At 34.3% G+C, this 18,477-nt stretch overlaps 1 protein-coding gene across 1 annotated transcript in view; it reads right to left on the bottom strand.

Moving 5' to 3' along the window:
* Positions 1-18,477, bottom strand: part of LOC148940437 (NEDD4-binding protein 2-like) — a 179,262-nt gene that overhangs the window by 50,324 nt on the left and 110,461 nt on the right. The window contains exon 9 of the mRNA XM_089104990.1: positions 6,702-6,815. Coding sequence (XP_088961116.1) covers positions 6,702-6,815 — 114 coding nt within the window. The remainder of the gene's footprint in view (positions 1-6,701; positions 6,816-18,477) is intronic.

Below are 18,477 nucleotides of genomic sequence, written 5' to 3'. Positions count from 1 at the left end.
TTATGACAACGCCTTCTATATAAGCCTTTTATACCCCGGGGCATAACTTAAAACCCTTGCCCTGAGGGATGTGGGGGAGTGTCCTCCTCAAAAACCTATTTTCTATCTGGAAATCAACTACGTTGAACAAAATGGCTATCTCACAATTTTGATTGGATGTATTCGGGGGAAAGATGGGCGTGGAAGGGGTGTTAGTTGCCTTTCAATCACTTTCGACTATTAAAATGGGCACTAGAACTCTCGATTTCTAATCGAATGAGCCCCTTTTGAAGTCTCTACGACGACCCCTTCTATATGAAGTGCCCTGCTGTAAAGGAAAAAAATAATAAACTGAGGGTTGTGGGGGAGTGTCCTCCTCAAAAACACATTTTCTATCTTGAAATCAACTACGCTGAACAAAATGGCTAACTCAAAATTTTGATTGAATGTGTTTGGGGGAATGAGTGGCGTGGGGGGGTCTAGTTGCCCTCCAATCACTTTCGACTTTTAAAATGGGCACTAGCCCTTTGAATTTCCAATCGAATGAGCCTGTTTTGAAGTTTCTACGACAACGCCTTCAATAAAAACCATATATGCCCACAGGGCATAACTTATAACCCTTGCCCTGAGGGTTGTGGGGGAGTGTCCTCCTCGAGAACATATTTTCTATCTGGAAATCAACTACACTGAACAAAATGGCTATCCCACAATTTTTATTGGATGTGTTTGGGGGACTGATGGGCGTGGGCGGGGGCTAGTTGCCCTCCAATCACTTTAAGCTGTTAAAAAGGACACTAGCCCTTCGAATTTCCAATCGAATGGGCCTGTTTTTAAGTTGCTACGACAACACCTTCTATAAAAACCTTATATGCCCCCAGGGCATAACTTAAAACCCTTGCCCTGAGGGTTGTGGGGGAGTTTCCTCCTCAAAAACAAATTTTCTATCTGGAAATAAACTACGCTGAACAAAATGGCTATCTCAAAATTTTGAATGAAAGTGTTTGGGGGAGTGATTGGCGTGAAGGGGGGGGGGGCTAGTTGTCCTCCAATCACTTTCGACTATTAAAAAGGGCACTAGAACTCTCGATTTCTAATTGAATGAGCCCGTTATGAAGTCTCTACGACGACCCCTTCTATATGAAGTGCCCTGCTTTACAGAAAAAAAATAATAAACTGTACATTGTCAACATTGATCTTATATTCCCTCAGGACATAACTTAAAACCCTTGCCCTGAGGGTTGCGGGAGAGCGTCCTTCTCAAAAAGATATTTTCTATCTGGAAATCAACTACGCTGAACAAAATGGCTATCTCAAAATTTTGATTGGATGTGTTTGGGGGAATGACAGGCGTGGGGGGGGGGCTATTTGCTCTCAAATCACTTTCGACTATTAAAAAGGGCACTAGCCACTCCAATTTCCAACCTAATGAGCCCTTTTTTAATTTTATACGAAAACTCGTCGGATACGAAGTGCCCTGGTATGAAAAAAAAAAAAAAAAAAACACATTGTGCCCACATCGTTAATTACTTAGGCAGCGCTGTCGCGCTGCCTATGATAGAAATTGGTGTATTACCTTTCACTTATACTGAACTTGAAAAACCTAATATTCATATTAATCGTCCAGCAGTAGACCGAAAAAAAAATTAAATTAAATGACAATAATAATTGGACCAAACATGACCATAAGATCAATAATATGACTATAATAGTGTGAGATGTGAGTGTTACGGTTTTGTTTCTCGCGTCGCGTGGTCCTAATTAAGCATCGGCACTGTTTCTGTTTTCGTCTAACCTGTTTCTGTCTTTCCAAAAAAAAAAAAACAGAACAGAAAGAGGAAACAGGCCAATTGTTTTTGACCTGTTTCTATTTGTTTTTTTTCTTCTTCTTCTTCTATTTTTCATCAGTTTTTTCCGTTTCTGTTTTTACTTCTATTTCTGTTTTTGCCTAACCTGTTTCTGTATTTCCAAAAAACAGAACAGAAAGGGGAAACAGGCCACCTGTTTGACGGACTTTTTTTTTCTTTTTTTAAGAACAGAAACAATGCCAATGCTTAGTCCTACAGTTATTAGTGATTAATCAAACTTAAGATCAGCAGATACAAATACCTGTTAAATTTCAAACTGAAAACGACCAAAAATTACTATTAAAGAATAAACACAAAACCAACAGAAATTAAATTAACAATCATAGCAAAAAAAACATACAACAAGCCATAATATAAATGAATAAATAGATCTTAAAGCGAGTAATGCTTAAATTGAATAGGCAAATCAAAGTCAAAACGAAAAAAAACATATTTTGCTATTGAATGATAAATGAAACTCAAAACGAACAGAAATTAAATAAACAAGCAATGCAAACAATCATAAAATAGATATTAATGTAAATGAATAACTAAATCTTAAAACGAGTGAAACTTAAATTGAATATGCAAATCAAGCTTGAAACGAACAAAAATCACTACAAATAAAAGTTTGGGTATCGGCTCCCTCTCTCACTATAAAAGTCTAAAACCTACTGCGTCATTGACGCTTTACTAAAAACGAATTTTATTAGAAATATTTTCTTTCGTACTTGGTATTGAAAATAAACAATAAAATTAGAGTAAAATTTTTGAACTGATGAGCTTTCAGCAATAATATCACTGTACATCAAATATTCAGTTTAATTTATTAGTTCTTTCTAATGTTGTTTAAGACGAATATAGTTTCACTACAAACAAGAGTTTGGATACTGCCCCCTTCCTTAACTATAAAAACCAATAGCCTACTGCGTCATTGGCGCTTCACTGAAAACTAATTATATTACAAAAATTTTCTTTTCCAGTTCTTACAGCATTGAAAATGAAAATAAACTTACATTGAAATAAAATCTTTAAGTGATGGATATTTCACTAATTAACATCAATAGATATCAAACATTCAGTTTGATTTTTTTTATACTTCACAAGACTGTTCAAAACACAGATAGTTTTCAGAAAAACACAAAAGTCACAGTAGGATTTAGATTTTTACAGTGAGGAAAGGAAGCAATACCCACACTCTTGTTTGTAGTGATTTTTGTTCGTTTCGAGCTTGATTTGCATATTCAATTTAAGTTTCACTCGTTTTAAGATTTATTTATTCATTGACATTAATGTCTATTGTATGTTAATTTGCATTGATTGTTTATTTAATTTTTGTTCGTTTTGGGTTTCATTTTTGATTAAATAGAAAAATATTTTTGTTTTGTTTTAAGCTTGATTTGCATATTCAATTTAAGCATTACTCGCTTTAAAATCTATTTATTCATTTATATTATTACTTGTTGTATACTTTTTTGTTATGATTGTTTATTTAATTTCTGTCCGTTTGGGTTTCATTTATGCTTTAATAGTAATTTCTGGTCGTTTTGAGTTTGAATTTTAACAGGTATTTGTATCTGCTGATCTTAAGTTTAAAATGGCCTTTACTTTTCTTTGAAAAACTTCTGAAGAAAATGATAAGCCTATAAATGGATTGCAAGCAGTAACTCTCATCCCACACTTTCTTTCTTATGTATTTTAGTGGTCACCCTTCTACTAGGAGCCGATTAAATTAATTATGAATCCAATATTTTAAATTTAAGATTTAGGTTCCCTGAGCAAGTTTTGGGAATGTATTTTTCTGAACTTACTTGTTTTTTTTTTATTTTAACATTAAAAATATATTGAAAAAGAAGGGAAAACAAGCAAAACAGAAAAATTTAAATTTTTCCATGAGCAAGTTAAGATCATACTCTAAAAAAATGTTTAAGCAATATCAAAATACTGGCTCGGCGAGGCAAAAAATCTCTGCACTCCTAAGGTTTTAATAATTCAACATAAGACCTTGATTTTGCAATGATTTGCTAGCTGAGATTCAGCTTTATCCTTTTACTGAGTTACATTTTTGGAAATTATTTTGTATTTATTTTGTTTACTTGTTAAAGAAAAAATGTTGAGAAGAAGGAAAAACATACAAAATAGAAAAATTTAACAATTTTTAAAAAGCACTTAATAACTTGAAGAACATTGGAATCGCAAGTACTTTGTTTTTTCGGGGGGGGGGGGGGCAAGGGGGCCAGAAAATTCTGGCCAAAATCCGTTCCTGGGTTTTGTGAGGATGTTTGGTTTCTGATGTTCTTAGAATTTTGTGGTGGGGGAAAGGAGGCAAAACATTTTATCTCCGGTCCTGGCAAAGAGTATATACAACATTTTTTTTTCTTTTTGCTTTTTTGTACCTGTCGAGTGACAGGCCCTTGGCTGGTTACTACACAAATAAAAAATAAATTATTATTAGTCTAGTAGATTCCATAGAGTCGAATGGTTTATAATAATCACTTTTTGCTGAACACTTTTGCTGAATACGTATCACCAAAGCTTTGTTTTTTTTAACAAGAGTTCTTGGCACGTTGCAGACCTCTATAAATGTATTTCCATTGCCATTTATCTGCGAAGAATAGACAGTATGATTCTTCTATTGATGTCACGACGTCTCAATGGCTCTTAAATTAGAATGGTTGTTGTTGTAAAATTAATTTTTTTTTATTATTAGACCTTTAATCATCGCTATCAATTTTCTATTTCTTTTCAATTTGTTTGCTTCGTTACACCTCGACTTATATTTCGTCATTATGAAATACATATTGCATTGATGACCTTATCTATGTCAAAATTCCAAACCCAATCATCATCGCTATCATTTTTAATTTCGACACATTTTGATTCTCACTGTCCAGGTTGATTTTCTATATAAATAACTGTTGTGTTGGAAACTCAACAATCTAATTTATGCATGACATCATATAAGAAAATACTTATATGATTGCATATATGATGTCATAAGAAATGCTTATATGATGTACTAACATAGTAGCCTACATGACGTCAATTGCAAAAACCAAAATTATGGCTCTTAACGATTTTTCTCAGACTTCTGACCCATCTAGATCGTTTCTTTATGTTTGAATATCCAGATACCAATTTTCTCGAAAAAAAGGAGCCGTTTTCGAGAACATATATATATATATATATATATATATATATATATATATATATATATATATATATATATATATATATATATATATATATATATATATATATATATATATATATATATATATATATATATATATATATATATATATATATATATATATATATATATATATTATATTGGCATTATTTGGAGTTCTAACCGTTATTCGTCAATTAAGACAAACAGCTCCACCAATTGAGACGGGGCTTTAAAAGTAAGAACACGGTTAAGTGGGCATTCGATGAAATTATTATAAAAAAAATCCCAACTAAGAAATTCTTTGAAACATTTCAATTGAATGTTGACTGCCCAAAACATGGCTTATAAAAGTGGCAACTTTTTTTTTATTACTTTTTTTTTTCATTTTGATTTTTAATCAAGAGTGGGTATAAATATAACTAGTGTAAACATAATATAATATGTAATATATGTAAATATAATATGTAACTAATGTAAATATAAATAGTGGGTATAAATATAAAAAAAAATGTAATATAATGGACTTCGTGTCGGTGAAAATGCATTATAACGAGAGAAAGATTTAAATAAAAATAATCAAATTCATTTAGAATATAAAAGTTCGGTTTAAAGAATCATGGCTTTGACTGTAATTAAAGAGTTTTACATAGATCTACAAGTAAAGTGCACTTTATATCATCAGTGAATAGTTTATATCACTGAATATCATCAGTGAACAGCCTGCCAATACCTACCCCCTCCCCCCCCAAAAAAATGTGGAAAACCTGGTGTGTTACTAAGAAAAAATCAATGTTCAAGTGGTAGCTAGCCCACCAAAAATCAGTCTGTGGAAAGACGGTATTTCGTTAAGAGGTGCGTTACTTCACAAGCTGAAGCAACAAGGAGTAGTCACAACAAATCAAAGTCCAGGCACGAGCCTAAAGGGGCTTTCAGGGCAACGACCCCGGTTTCTCATTATTTTTTTCAGGTCCGAATGATCGTTGATCAAAAGATCGGATTATCTATATCATTTTCTGCCAGTGTTAAACGCCCCCCCCCCTCCACCAAAAACATGTGCATTTCTGTTTCCGCCCATGAACATATGTAATGCAGTAACCTCCTTAACATGACTTTAAATAAATTGACTTACCTGTTTCTGCATGCTGAGGACAGAACACTGAAGAGTACTTCAAGAGTATAACTCGACTCCCAAGCAGTGAGACAAAACAGAAAATTTACCAAAAATTACCAACTTTTTGGTAAAATTTACCAAATTTGTCTGTAATTTTTCAAATGAATTTCGTAATTGCAGACAATTTTTATAAAGAAAAGTAGTCAAGTGCGTTCAGGCTTTAGATTGGCTGGAGATATGGACACTTACAAGAGATGTAAGTAGAGATAACCAAAATGGCGAAAACAATATGTCGTTGTCCCAATAAGAAGAAAGGAATATTTCCTCAGTTTCACAGGAGACAAAAAATTAATGTTGTAAGTTTTGTTCTACTGCTTTTGTATATTATCACAGCCACACACCACACCCCTTCCCGCCCAAAACTAAAAACAAAACTAAATATTTCTTTAACAGCCCATAAGGATGTAGAATGTAATAGTTTTACTTTTTTAACAAAATTCCAATACATATAAATTCCAGCTTGTATAAATTCCAACTTATACAACTTATATTATCTAAACTTACGTATATTCATATATAAATTCAAACTTACTTGTTTCAGCCTGCTGAGAGCAGAACACTGAGGAGTACCAGTACGAAAAAAATTCAAAAGCAAGGGCTTTTGGTATCTCTACCTTCAAATCATCTGGTGTGGAGTCCAAAAAATCTAAAAAATTCAAGGAGTAACTTAAACTTTACTCTTTTAATGTAAAAGAAATCAGCAGAAAACTCAAGTATTTTAAAAATCCTTGTAGTTCTTAGGTAAATAGTTCTTAGTTTTACATAGCATATTCTTTGAGTGAACAAATTCAAAATAAAACGAACTGAAGAATTTTGGCTAAAAAACATGACATTTCCCAAAAATTTGGTATTCCTAGTTCCTAAACAATTATTAAAAAATCTAATCTTTGACCGAACAAGACTCTTGGCTTGTATTTTTCTGCACTCTAAACAAAACGTTAGACAGTCCACAATGATTTCCAAAAACCACCGTGGTCTTAACAGATACCATGGTGAATTCACAATAAGTCAGGTAAGTGACCAGGGGCGTCCCGAGACTCATTTCATTGGGGGGGGGCGATTTTTTTAAATTTTACCGAATCCATACCTGATTTATGCCGAATTTTCTGCAGAAATCAAGAATTTTGCTAAATTTCAGGCAATTTTACACAATTTCTGCCAAAAATTTTCGCCTTCGGCGAAAATTTTACCGAATGCCAAAACCGTTGGACGGGCAGCGCTCCCCTCCCCCCCTCGGGACGCCCCTGCAAGTGACCTATTAATTTTAAAAGTCCCATCTTTTTGTAAACAGAGGCTGACAGTGCTCAAATATGGTTCTGAAGCATGGGCGCCCCGAAAAGCGGATGAAGATTTGCTAGATACTTCTCAGAGAAATTACCTACGGATTGTGCTAGGTACCCGGTTGACTAACCGTATTTCAAACAGTAGGATGCACAAAAATTTTGATTCAATTCCGTTTTCTAGGGTTGTAGTGAGAGAAAGGTTGAGATGGCTGGAGCATGTTCTGTGGATGAAGGATGATAGATTGCCAAAGATTGTCCTTTTCGACCAACCCTCTAGAGCTAAGCAGAAAACAGGTCGTGCGCGGTCGAGGTAGGGATGTCATAAAGATTTAAGATTTAAAGATTTAAAGATTTAAAGATAAAGATTTAAGGGAAATTGGAAATTCTTGGGAGGGTGTAAAGAGGCTTTGAATAGATTGAGATGGAGGAGAGTGCGTAGCTTTGTTGGCCTCAATCGGCTTGGTGCGTCAATGAGTTGTTAGTAATAGCAATAGGAATATCTTCTGCCACGAAAAAAAAACCAGTTTTCGATGAACAATTTTAGTGTTTCTGATATTGTTTCGAAGTTGAATATATGGCATAAAAAACCTTGGGTGTGATTAAAACACATTTGTAACCCTTCCCCACTCACCCTCTTTTTCTCGTTGGTTTGTTTTATTGAATGTATATCTTGTATATTTTATTATCATCCCCCCTCTGTACTTATTTTCGTATCTCTGGGTTATAAATAAATAAACTTCTAATAACAGATCGTGTCCAACAAAGTCGCAGCAAAAAGCAGCTACAATTGCGTTTTCTAAAATTTCTACTATTTGAAATTGTTTCATGCTACTTATTGTTTATAGTTTTATCTTATTTGTGACTTCATTTTTGATTTATTTTTATCTACCTCATGGCGCACATTTTAAAATTCAACAATCTTGAGGATGACGTAGAACAGGTTCCAACGAAAATTTTTCTTGACAATCATATCGTAAAGTCTTTCCACAGCTTAAACATGAATTTCATTATGTAAAAACATAATATTAAATTTAGCACTCTAAAATAAAAAAAAAAATCAAATTATTATTCTAGATATAGACAATTTTACCTTAAACATTCTTTTTATGACAATTTCTAGAGATAATTTGTGTATATGTTTAAGCTTATGCACGATACATAATCGTTTACTGTGCCATAGAAAAAACAATGCGCTAGTCCCAAATTATGGATTATTAAAAAAAAAAAAAAAAAACGAACTCATTATTTTAAGTCCTTAATATGCTTTTACTGCTACCCTAACAAGTAGCAAGTCATTGCAGCACCGGCCCGCCTGAAGGCAACACAGCTGCATGCGCTCTTCCTGCACACCAATATATTCGGAGCTTAACTCTTTAACCCTTCTCATGATGTTCCAATGCCTTTTGAACCCTTTATGACCTCTTTTGACCCCATTTATGAGGTTTTTTTACCTCATAAATGACCTTTGACCTCATGAGGTCTTTTGAGCTGGTTTTAGATTGGCCCAAGATGGATGTTCAAAAACAAAATATGGAGGTAAAGCCAAAAAAAAAATACCCAGACACACAAACACACGCAGACACACACACACTGTTTGCTGAAATTAAGGGTGCTCTCATTTATCCTACACAAGTTATACTATTCTTTAGGGGTGGGTAGTCATCAAAGGGTAGATAGTCTTTTGGCTTAGCAATTTACCATGTTTGTCAATTGTATTAAAAGTAAAATTGGCAGAGATGAATTACAAGAAAATGAAGTTTTTACTAAGCTAAATACAATAGAAAATATTTTTGAAGTTGAAGAGAAAAGTGAACAGAGATAAACAAAACTAGCTTCCGTTCAGCTTCAATTTGAGATAAATTTTTATCAGTATCTCCCTTCCTACCCGTCGTCAGCAGTTGCTTTCTTTTCCAATAAATCAAGCCTAGGATGTTATTTTTATAGGCCTAGGATGAACAAATAAACTTTCAAATGGGGATAAATCCATTTATTTAGACAGTGAAAAAACAGGTACAAAAGTCCAGGTATTTCGAATACATATACAGCGACCGTCTTCAGTAGAAATGATACGAAGTAGAAATGATTTGTGAATGACCCGAAAAGTTATTTATTTTGTTGTATATAAATATCCTAGTTTCAATTTTATTATTTTAGCATTTCTACTGAAGGCGGTCGCTGTATGTGTGATCGAAATATCTGGACTTTTGTACGTGTTTTTTCACTGTCTAAATAAATGGATTTATCTGTATTTGAAATATTTTATTTTCATCTTAGAACGGCAGTGTGGCCTAAGAAAAGAACACCTAGTTTAAGAGTGGTATCTCGAAAATAGGTCTAGGATGTGGAATGAAAAACTATATTTTCATATAACTTGTTGTTTTGTATACTGTCAGTTAATAAGCTTTTACTTCCGAATAATTCCCGTGCAAATAAATATTGTACATAGTAAACGGAAATTTATACAACATTGAGCCGCTAATCCCACAGAAACCAATGAGCAAAAAACACAGTTTCACTATAAACATATAGAAAATATAAAAAACAAGTTTACCACTATATTGAAACTCTAAGTGTCTTGGGTCACCCTTAAAGACACAAGTGGGTTATATGTTCCGCACATCACTTTACAGCACATAAACGCACCTAACAAACGGTCAAAGAGTACAGCACCCTCACCCTCAAAATTGCTGGATTTTTCTTTCACAGGTGATCCATACCTTAGTCTAAGTAGAATTTCCTTGGGGTAATGATGCTCTTTTAAATTGGTTCTCATTTTATTCCTTAGTTTTAAATATTAACAACCGTTATGGTTTTTGCTTATCTTTTCTCCTTCGCTGAGAACAGCTTTTGAAATATTCGTCCAAATTACTTTGCGTCTTACAGTCTTATACTTCATTTCCTGAAACTATTTTATTCTTAAATCTTTGAAACATAGGGGCTGAATTACCTTATTATCTTATATTATATTATTATATTATCTTATATTGTATAAGCCATTTAGCTTGGCTAAGTGGCTAAGTGGACGTGCGCTGGGTTGAGAATTCTTTGTCCAAGGGACAAGGGTTCGATCCCTGGCGTGGCCAGTTTTTTTTTTGGGACGCGGGTCAGTGGTGTGACTCTGTAAGCTTGGTCAGAGTCAACCCAGCTCTAAATGGGTGCCTGGAGAAATCTGGGGGAGTTAAGCAGGAAGGGTGTGCGAAAGCACAGGATGGCTGGCCCCCAGCCCCCCATTGCACTTCCTGGCTGAAGGGCCTCTAAACGGAGATCAGCACCGCCGGTTTGGACCGTAAGGGTCTAGTCCCGTCATACTTACTATTTTGTCTTATTATCTTATATTATATACCTTATATTATTTCTATGGATGTTGTGCTTTAATTTTAGAATTCTTATGTTTTTATTATTTATTATTTATATTTAGAATTTCCCATATTTTATATTTTGTATAGTAGCCTACGTATGGTATGTATACTGGTATTTGGCGATAGTAGTATTTTAGTAGTAGTAAGTATATTTGGTATGACAGCATACATATATAGTATGTACATTTGGTATGATGCATGTATATTACTATATATATTTGTATAAATTGTGTGTGTATATTGTAACTTTTTTATGCTACATTTTATAATTGTATTTTTCTTATTTATTTTTATTGTATTTTTCCGTTTTATATTCGTGTTTACTTTTATTGTATTGACAACCTCTATGGATCCCCTTCCCCCTGGACAATTCCATCCTCCCTGATAACTCCTCCAGGAAAATTGTTGCTCACCAATCCGCCTTGAAAATTCTCATTTGCCTACTTGTATTTGATAAGACACTTGAAATTTCTCCCATGAAGAAATTCTCCGACAGAAAATTCCTTCCATGGAGAACTTCTTCCGCAGAAAATCCTCCGGACAATTCCAACCCTCTATAAATTTCCTCCTGCCAGTTTTCCCAGAAAATTTCCTCATGTAAAATTGAGTCGGCAAAGAGAAAGTAAGACAAATAAAAAGAATTTTGTATAAGAATTCTGAGGAATTCCCCCGCGTAAGCTTTTTCCTTGAAAGTTCATCCCTGGAGAAATTCCGCAAAAAATTCCCCCTTCTCTAAAATACCTGTTTACTTTTCATAAAAATTCCCTGACTTGGAATGTTTTTAACTTTTTTCTAAATCACACTAATTTCCTCAGCTCGTAGCTTTTGATGGGTAACATTAGCTATTATTGGGCCGAGTCACTCCTTACTTACGCTTCGTTACCTCGAACCGTTTGATCATGCGCTAGATTTTGTGCATTTTTCTAAATCAAGCTTTGTGTCACCCGCAATAATGGTAAGTCTCGCATGAGGTTCCAGGTTTTAAGACAGATTGGGAGGCACACAGTTCGGTTCAATAATCTTATGATTTCTAAGCCAAAAACCGAGCACTTGAAGATAAACTACGTTCGATTTGAAACGATTTTCCAGAGGAAGTTTTCCCTAAAAGTTTCCCTGTTGTCTCCTTTCTTCAACAGACATTAATAACCACATGATGGAACTAGATAAAAGAGAGGCGGCATATCAGATACATAAAAGTATCTGGTGCCATGAATTAAAATAATTAAAATAAAAGAATTAGGAATTTAAAAAAAGTCTCTGAATTTCACAAGAATCTTTTAATCAAATAGAGAATTTTTGCCCCTTCTCGCCTTCTAGATTATTTTTGCTGTGCGATTGCTTGGCTTCAATTAATTGACAAGCAAATGTGTTTTTGAATAATCATGCCTAAGGCTAGGTTCAGACTAGATTGCTTGGCTTCAATTTATTGACCAGCAAATGAGAATTATAATAATCATTCCGAAGGCTAGGGTCAGACTAGAGTGCTGGTCGTCAATTTATTGACAAGAAAATGTGCTTTTGAATACAACTGACAAAGAATAGTGTCAGTCACTTGTGACTTGATTCACTTGATTATCAATAAAGGCTGAGGTTGTATAATATATAATCAGGAGAGTTGATGAAAAGATTGATTGGCTACTTATGATTGAACATCCAAAGTGCTTATGAATCATAATAAATCAGTATAGGTTCAGACGATATTGCTGCTCTTCAATTGATCTACCAGCAAATGTGTTTTTGAATAATCATGCCTAAGGCTAGGTTCAGACTAGATTGCTTTGCTTCAATTGATTGACCAGCAAATGTGTTTTTGAATACTCATACCTACGGCTAGGTACAGACTAGATTGCTTGTTTTCAATTTATTGACCAGCAAATGTGTTTTTGAATAATCATTCCTAACGCTCGGTTAATAATATATTGCTTGTCTTCAATTAATTGAGAATCAAATTATATTGTGTATTCTCAGGCATTAGTCGAGTGACAGACTATAGTTATTGTCATCTATGTTTTTTTAAGAACAGGAGCTTTTTAATATTCATAACTCCTTCTCTGGTCATTAGATAGTGATTGTCTTCCATTGATGGAAAAGAACAGCTGCTTGTGACTAATCATGCCTACGGATAGGATCTGACACGATTGATGTGTTTCAATTGATTGACACGAACAGGTGTGTTGGACTAATCATGCCTTAGGCTAGGTTCAGAATAGATTGCTTGGCTTCAATTGATTGACCAGCAAATGTGTTTTTGAATAATCATGCCTAAGGCTAGGTTCAGACTAGATTGCTTGGCTTCAATTGATTGACCAGCAAATGTGTTTTTGAATAATCATACCTAAGGCTTGGTTCTGTCTAGATTGCTTGGCTTCAATTTATTGACCAGCAAATATGTTTTTGAATACTCATTACTAAGGCTAGGTTCAGACTAGATTGCTTGGCTTCAATTAATTGACAAACAAATGTGTTTTTGAATAATCATGCCTAAGGCTAGGTTCAGACTAGATTGCTTGGGTTCAATTGATTGACCAGCAAATGTGTTTTTGAATAATCATGCCTAAGGCTAGGTTCAGACTAGATTGCTTGGCTTCATCAATTGATTGACCAGCAAATGTGTTTTTTAATAATCCTGCCTAAGGCTAGGTTCAGACTAGATTGCTTGGCTTCAAATGATTGACCAGCAAATGTGTTTTTGAATAATCATACCTAAGGCTAGGTTCAGACTAGATTGCTTGGCTTCAATTAATTGACAAGCAAATGTGTTTTTGAATAATCATACCTAAGGCTAGGTTCAGACTAGAGTGCTTGGCTTCAATTAATTGACAAGCAAATGTGTTTTTGAATAATAATACCTAAGGCAAGGTTCAGACTAGATTGCTTGGCTTCAATTAATTGACAAGCAAATGTGTTTTTGAATAATCATACCTAATGCTAGGTACAGACTATATTGGTTGGCTTCAATTGATTGACAATCAAATGTGTGTTTGAATAATCATGCCTAAGGCTCGGTTCAGACTAGATCGCTTGACTTTAATTAATTGTCAAGCAAATATGTTTTGAATAATCATGCCACAGGCTAGGTTCAGACTAGTTTGCATGTCTTCATATAATAGTCAATCACCTGTGCTAGAGACTACTCATAACTAATGCAAGGATCAGACTAGATTGCTTGGCTTCAATTAATTGACAAGCAAATGTGTTTTTGAATAATCATACCTAAGGCTAGGTCCAGACTAGATTGCTTGGCTTCAATTAATTGACAAGCAAATGTGTTTTTGAATAATCATACCTAAGGCTAGGTTCAGACTAGATTGCTTGGCTTCAATTAATTGACAAGCAAATGTGTTTTTGAATAATCATACCTAAGGCTAGGTTCAGACTAGATTGCTTGGCTTCAATTAATTGACAAGCAAATGTGTTTTTGAATAATCATAACTAAGGCTAGGTACAGACGATATAGCTTGGTTTCAATTGATTTACAAGCAAATGTGATTTTGAATACTCATGCCTAAGGCTAGGTTCAGACTAGATTGCTTGACTTCAATTAATTAACAAGAAAATATGTTTTTGAACAATAATACCTAAGGCTAGGTTCAGACTAGATTGCTTGGCTTCAATTAATTGATAAGAAAATGTGCTTTTGTATAATCATACCTAAGGCTAGGTTCAGACTAGATTGCTTGGCTTCAATTGATTGACAAGCAATTGTGTTTTTGAATAATCATTCCTAAGGATATGTTCAGACGAGATTGCTTGGCTTCAATTAATTGACAAGCAATTGTGTTTTTGAATAATCATACCTAAGGCTAGGTTCAGACTAGATTGCTTGGCTTCAATTAATTGACAAGCAAATCTGTTTTTGAATAATCATGCCTAAGGCTAGGTTCAGACTAGAGTGCTTGGCTTCAATTAATTGACAAGCAAATGTGTTTTTGAATAATCATACCTAAGGCAAGGTTCAGACTAGATTGCTTGACTTCAATTAATTGAAAAGCAAATGTGTTTTTGAATACTCATGCCTTTGTATATGTTCAGACGAGATATCTTTTCTTCATTTTATTGTAAAGATATTGTGTTTTTTTATAATCATGACTTAGGCTAGGTTCAGACTAGATTGCTTGGCTTCAATTAATTGACAAGCAAATGTGTTTTTGAATACTCATACCTAAGGCTAGGTTCAGACTAGATTGCTTGGCTTCAATTAATTGACAAGCAAATGTGTTTTTGAATAATCATACCTAAGGCTAGGTTCAGACTAGATTGCTTGGCTTCAATTAATTGACAAGCAAATCTGTTTTTGAATAATCATACCTAAGGCTAGGTTCAGACTAGATTGCTTGGATTCAATTAATTGACAAGCAAATGTGTTTTTGAATAATCATACCTAAGGCTAGGTTCAGACTAGATTGCTTGGCTTCAATTAATTGACAAGCAAATGTGTTTTTGAATAATCATACCTAAGGCGAGGTTCAGACTAGATTGCTTGGCTTCAATTAATTGACAAGCAAATGTGTTTTTGAATAATCATGCCTAAGGCAAGGTTCAGACTAGATTGCTTGGCTTCAATTAATTGACAAGCACATGTGTTATTGTCTAATCATGCCAAAGGCACGGGTAAGACTAGATTGCTTGGCTTCAATTAATTGACCAGCAAAGGTGTTTTTGAATAATCATACCTAAGGCTAGGTTCAGACTAGATTGCTTGGCTTCTATTAATTGACAAGCAAATGTGTTTTTGAATAATCATACCTAAGGCTAGGTTCAGACTAGATTGCTTGGCTTCAATTAATTGACAAGCAAATGTGTTTTTGAATAATCATACCTAAGGCTAGGTTCAGACTAGATTGCTTGGCTTCAACTGATTGACCAGCAAATGTGTTTTTGAATACTCATGCCTAAGGCTAGGTTCAGACTAGATTGCTTGGCTTCAATTAATTAACAAGCAAATGTGTTTTTGAATAATCATGCCTAAGGCTAGGTTCAGACTAGATTGCTTGGCTTCAACTAATTGACAAGCAAATGTGCTTTTGAATACTCATACCTAAGGCTAGGTTCAGACTAGATTGCTTGGCTTCAATTAATTGACCAGCAAATGTGTTTTTGAATAATCATACCTAAGGCTAGGTTCAGACTAGATTGCTTGGCTTCAATTAATTAACAAGCAAATCTGTTTTTGAATAATCATAACTAAGGCTAGGTTCAGACTAGATTGCTTGGCTTCAATTAATTGACAAGCAAATGTGTTTTTGAATAATCATACCTAAGGCTAGGTTCAGACTAGATTGCTTGGCTTCAATTGATTGACAAGCAAATGTGTTTTTGAATAATCATACCTAAGGCTAGGTTCAGACTAGAGTGCTTGTCTTCAAGTAATTGTCAAGCAAATGTGTTTTTGAATACTCATCCCTAAGGCTAGGTTCAGACTAGATTGCTTGGCTTCAATTAATTGACAAGCAAATGTGTTTTTGAATAATCATACCTAAGGCTAGGTTCAGACTAGATTGCTTGGCTTCAATTAATTGACAAGCAAATATGCTTTTGAATAATCATACCTAAGGCTAGGTTCAGTCTAGTGTTCTTGGCTTCTATTAAGTGAACATCTTATGTGTCTTTGAATAATCATACCTAAGGCTAGGTTCAGACTAGATTGCTTGGCTTCAATTAATTGACAAGCAAATATGTTTTTGAATAATCATACCTAAGGCTAGGTTCAGACTAGATTGCTTGGCTTCAATTAATTGACAAGCAAATGTGTTTTTGAATAATCATGCCTAAGGCTAGGTTCAGACTAGATTGCTTGGCTTCAATTGATTGACCAGCAAATATGTTTTTGAATAATCATGCCTAAGGCTAGGTTCAGACTAGATTGCTTGGCTTCAATTAATTGACAAGCAAATGTGTTTTTGAATAATCATTCCTAAGGCTAGGTTCAGACTAGATTGCTTGACTTCAATTAATTGACAAGAAAATGTGTTTTTGAATAATCATTCCTAAGGCTAGGTTCAGACTAGATTGCTTGGCTTCAATTAATTGACAAGCAAATGTGTTTTTGAATAATCATGCCTAAGGCTAGGTTCAGACTAGATTGCTTGGCTTCAATTGATTGACCAGAAAATGTGTTTTTGAATAATCATACCTAAGTCTAGGTTCAGACTATAGTGATTGGCTTCAATTAATTGACAAGCAAATGTGTTTTTGAATAATCATAACTAAGGCTAGGTTCAGACTAGATTGCTTGGCTTCAATTAATTGACAAGCAAATGTGTTTTTGAATAATCATAACTCAGGCTAGGTTCAGACTAGATTGCTTGGCTTCAATTAATTGACAAGCAAATGTGTTTTTGAATAATCATACCTAAGGCTAGGTCCAGACTAGATTGCTTGGCTTCAATTAATTGACAAGCAAATGTGTTTTTGCATACTCATAACTAAGGCTATGTTCAGACTAGATTGATTGGCTTCTATAAATTGACAATCTAATGTGTTTTTGAATATTCATACCTAAGGCTAGGTTCAGACTAGATTGCTTGGCTTCAATTAATTGACAAGCAAATGTGTTTTTGAATAATCATACCTAAGGCTAGGTCCAGACTAGATTGCTTGGCTTCAATTGATTGAAAAGCACAGGTGTTTTGGAAAAATCAGTCCTAAGGCTAGGTTCAGACTAGATTGCTTGGCTTCAATTAATTGACAAGCAAATCTGTTTTTGAATAATCATACCTAAGGCTAGGTTCAGACTAGATTGCTTGGCTTCAATTAATTGACAAGCAAATGTGTTTTTGAATAATCATACCTAAGGCTAGGTTCAGACTAGATTGCTTGGCTTCAATTAATTGACAAGCAAATGTGTTTTTGAATAATCATACCTAAGGCTAGGTTCAGACTAGATTGCTTGGCTTCAATTAATTGACAAGCAAATGTGTTTTTGAATAATCATACCTAAGGCTAGGTTCAGACTAGATTGCTTGGCTTCAATTAATTGACAAGCAAATGTGTTTTTGAATAATCATACCTAAGGCTAGGTTCAGACTAGATTGCTTGGCTTCAATTAATTGACCAGCAAATGTGTTTTTGTATAATCATGACTTAGGCGAGGTTCAGACTAGATTGCTTGACTTCAATTGATTGACCAGCAAATGTGTTTTTGAATAATCATGCCTAAGGCTAGGTTCAGACTAGATTGCTTGGCTTCAATTAATTGACAAGCAAATGTGCTTTTGAATAATCATACCTAAGGCTAGGTTCAGACTAGATTGCTTGACTTCAATTAATTGACAAGCAAATGTGTTTTTGAATAATCATGCCTAAGGCTAGGTTCTGACTAGATTGCTTGGCTTCAATTGATTGATCAGCAAATGTGTTTTTGAATAATCATGCCTAAGGCTAGGTTCAGACTAGATTGCTTGGCTTCAATTAATTGACAATCAAATGTGTTTTTGAATAATCATACCTAAGGCTAGGTTCAGACTAGATTGCTTGGCTTCAATTAATTGACAAGCAAATGTGTGTTTGAATAATCATGCCTAAGGCTAGGTTCAGACTAGAATGCTTTGCTTCAATTCTTTGACAAGCAAATGTGTTTTTGAATAATCATTCATAGGGCTAGGTTCAGACTAGATTGCTTGGCTTCAATTAATTGACAAGCAAATGTGTTTTTGAATAATCATAC

This window comes from Artemia sp. Qi Xiang Cuo, chromosome 19, assembly GCF_049724085.1.
Source record: "Artemia sp. Qi Xiang Cuo chromosome 19, ASM4972408v1, whole genome shotgun sequence".
NCBI lineage: Eukaryota > Metazoa > Arthropoda > Branchiopoda > Anostraca > Artemiidae > Artemia > Artemia sp. Qi Xiang Cuo.
The sequence above is the reverse complement of the archived record's forward strand: the minus strand, read 5'-3'. Positions and strand labels throughout refer to the sequence as shown.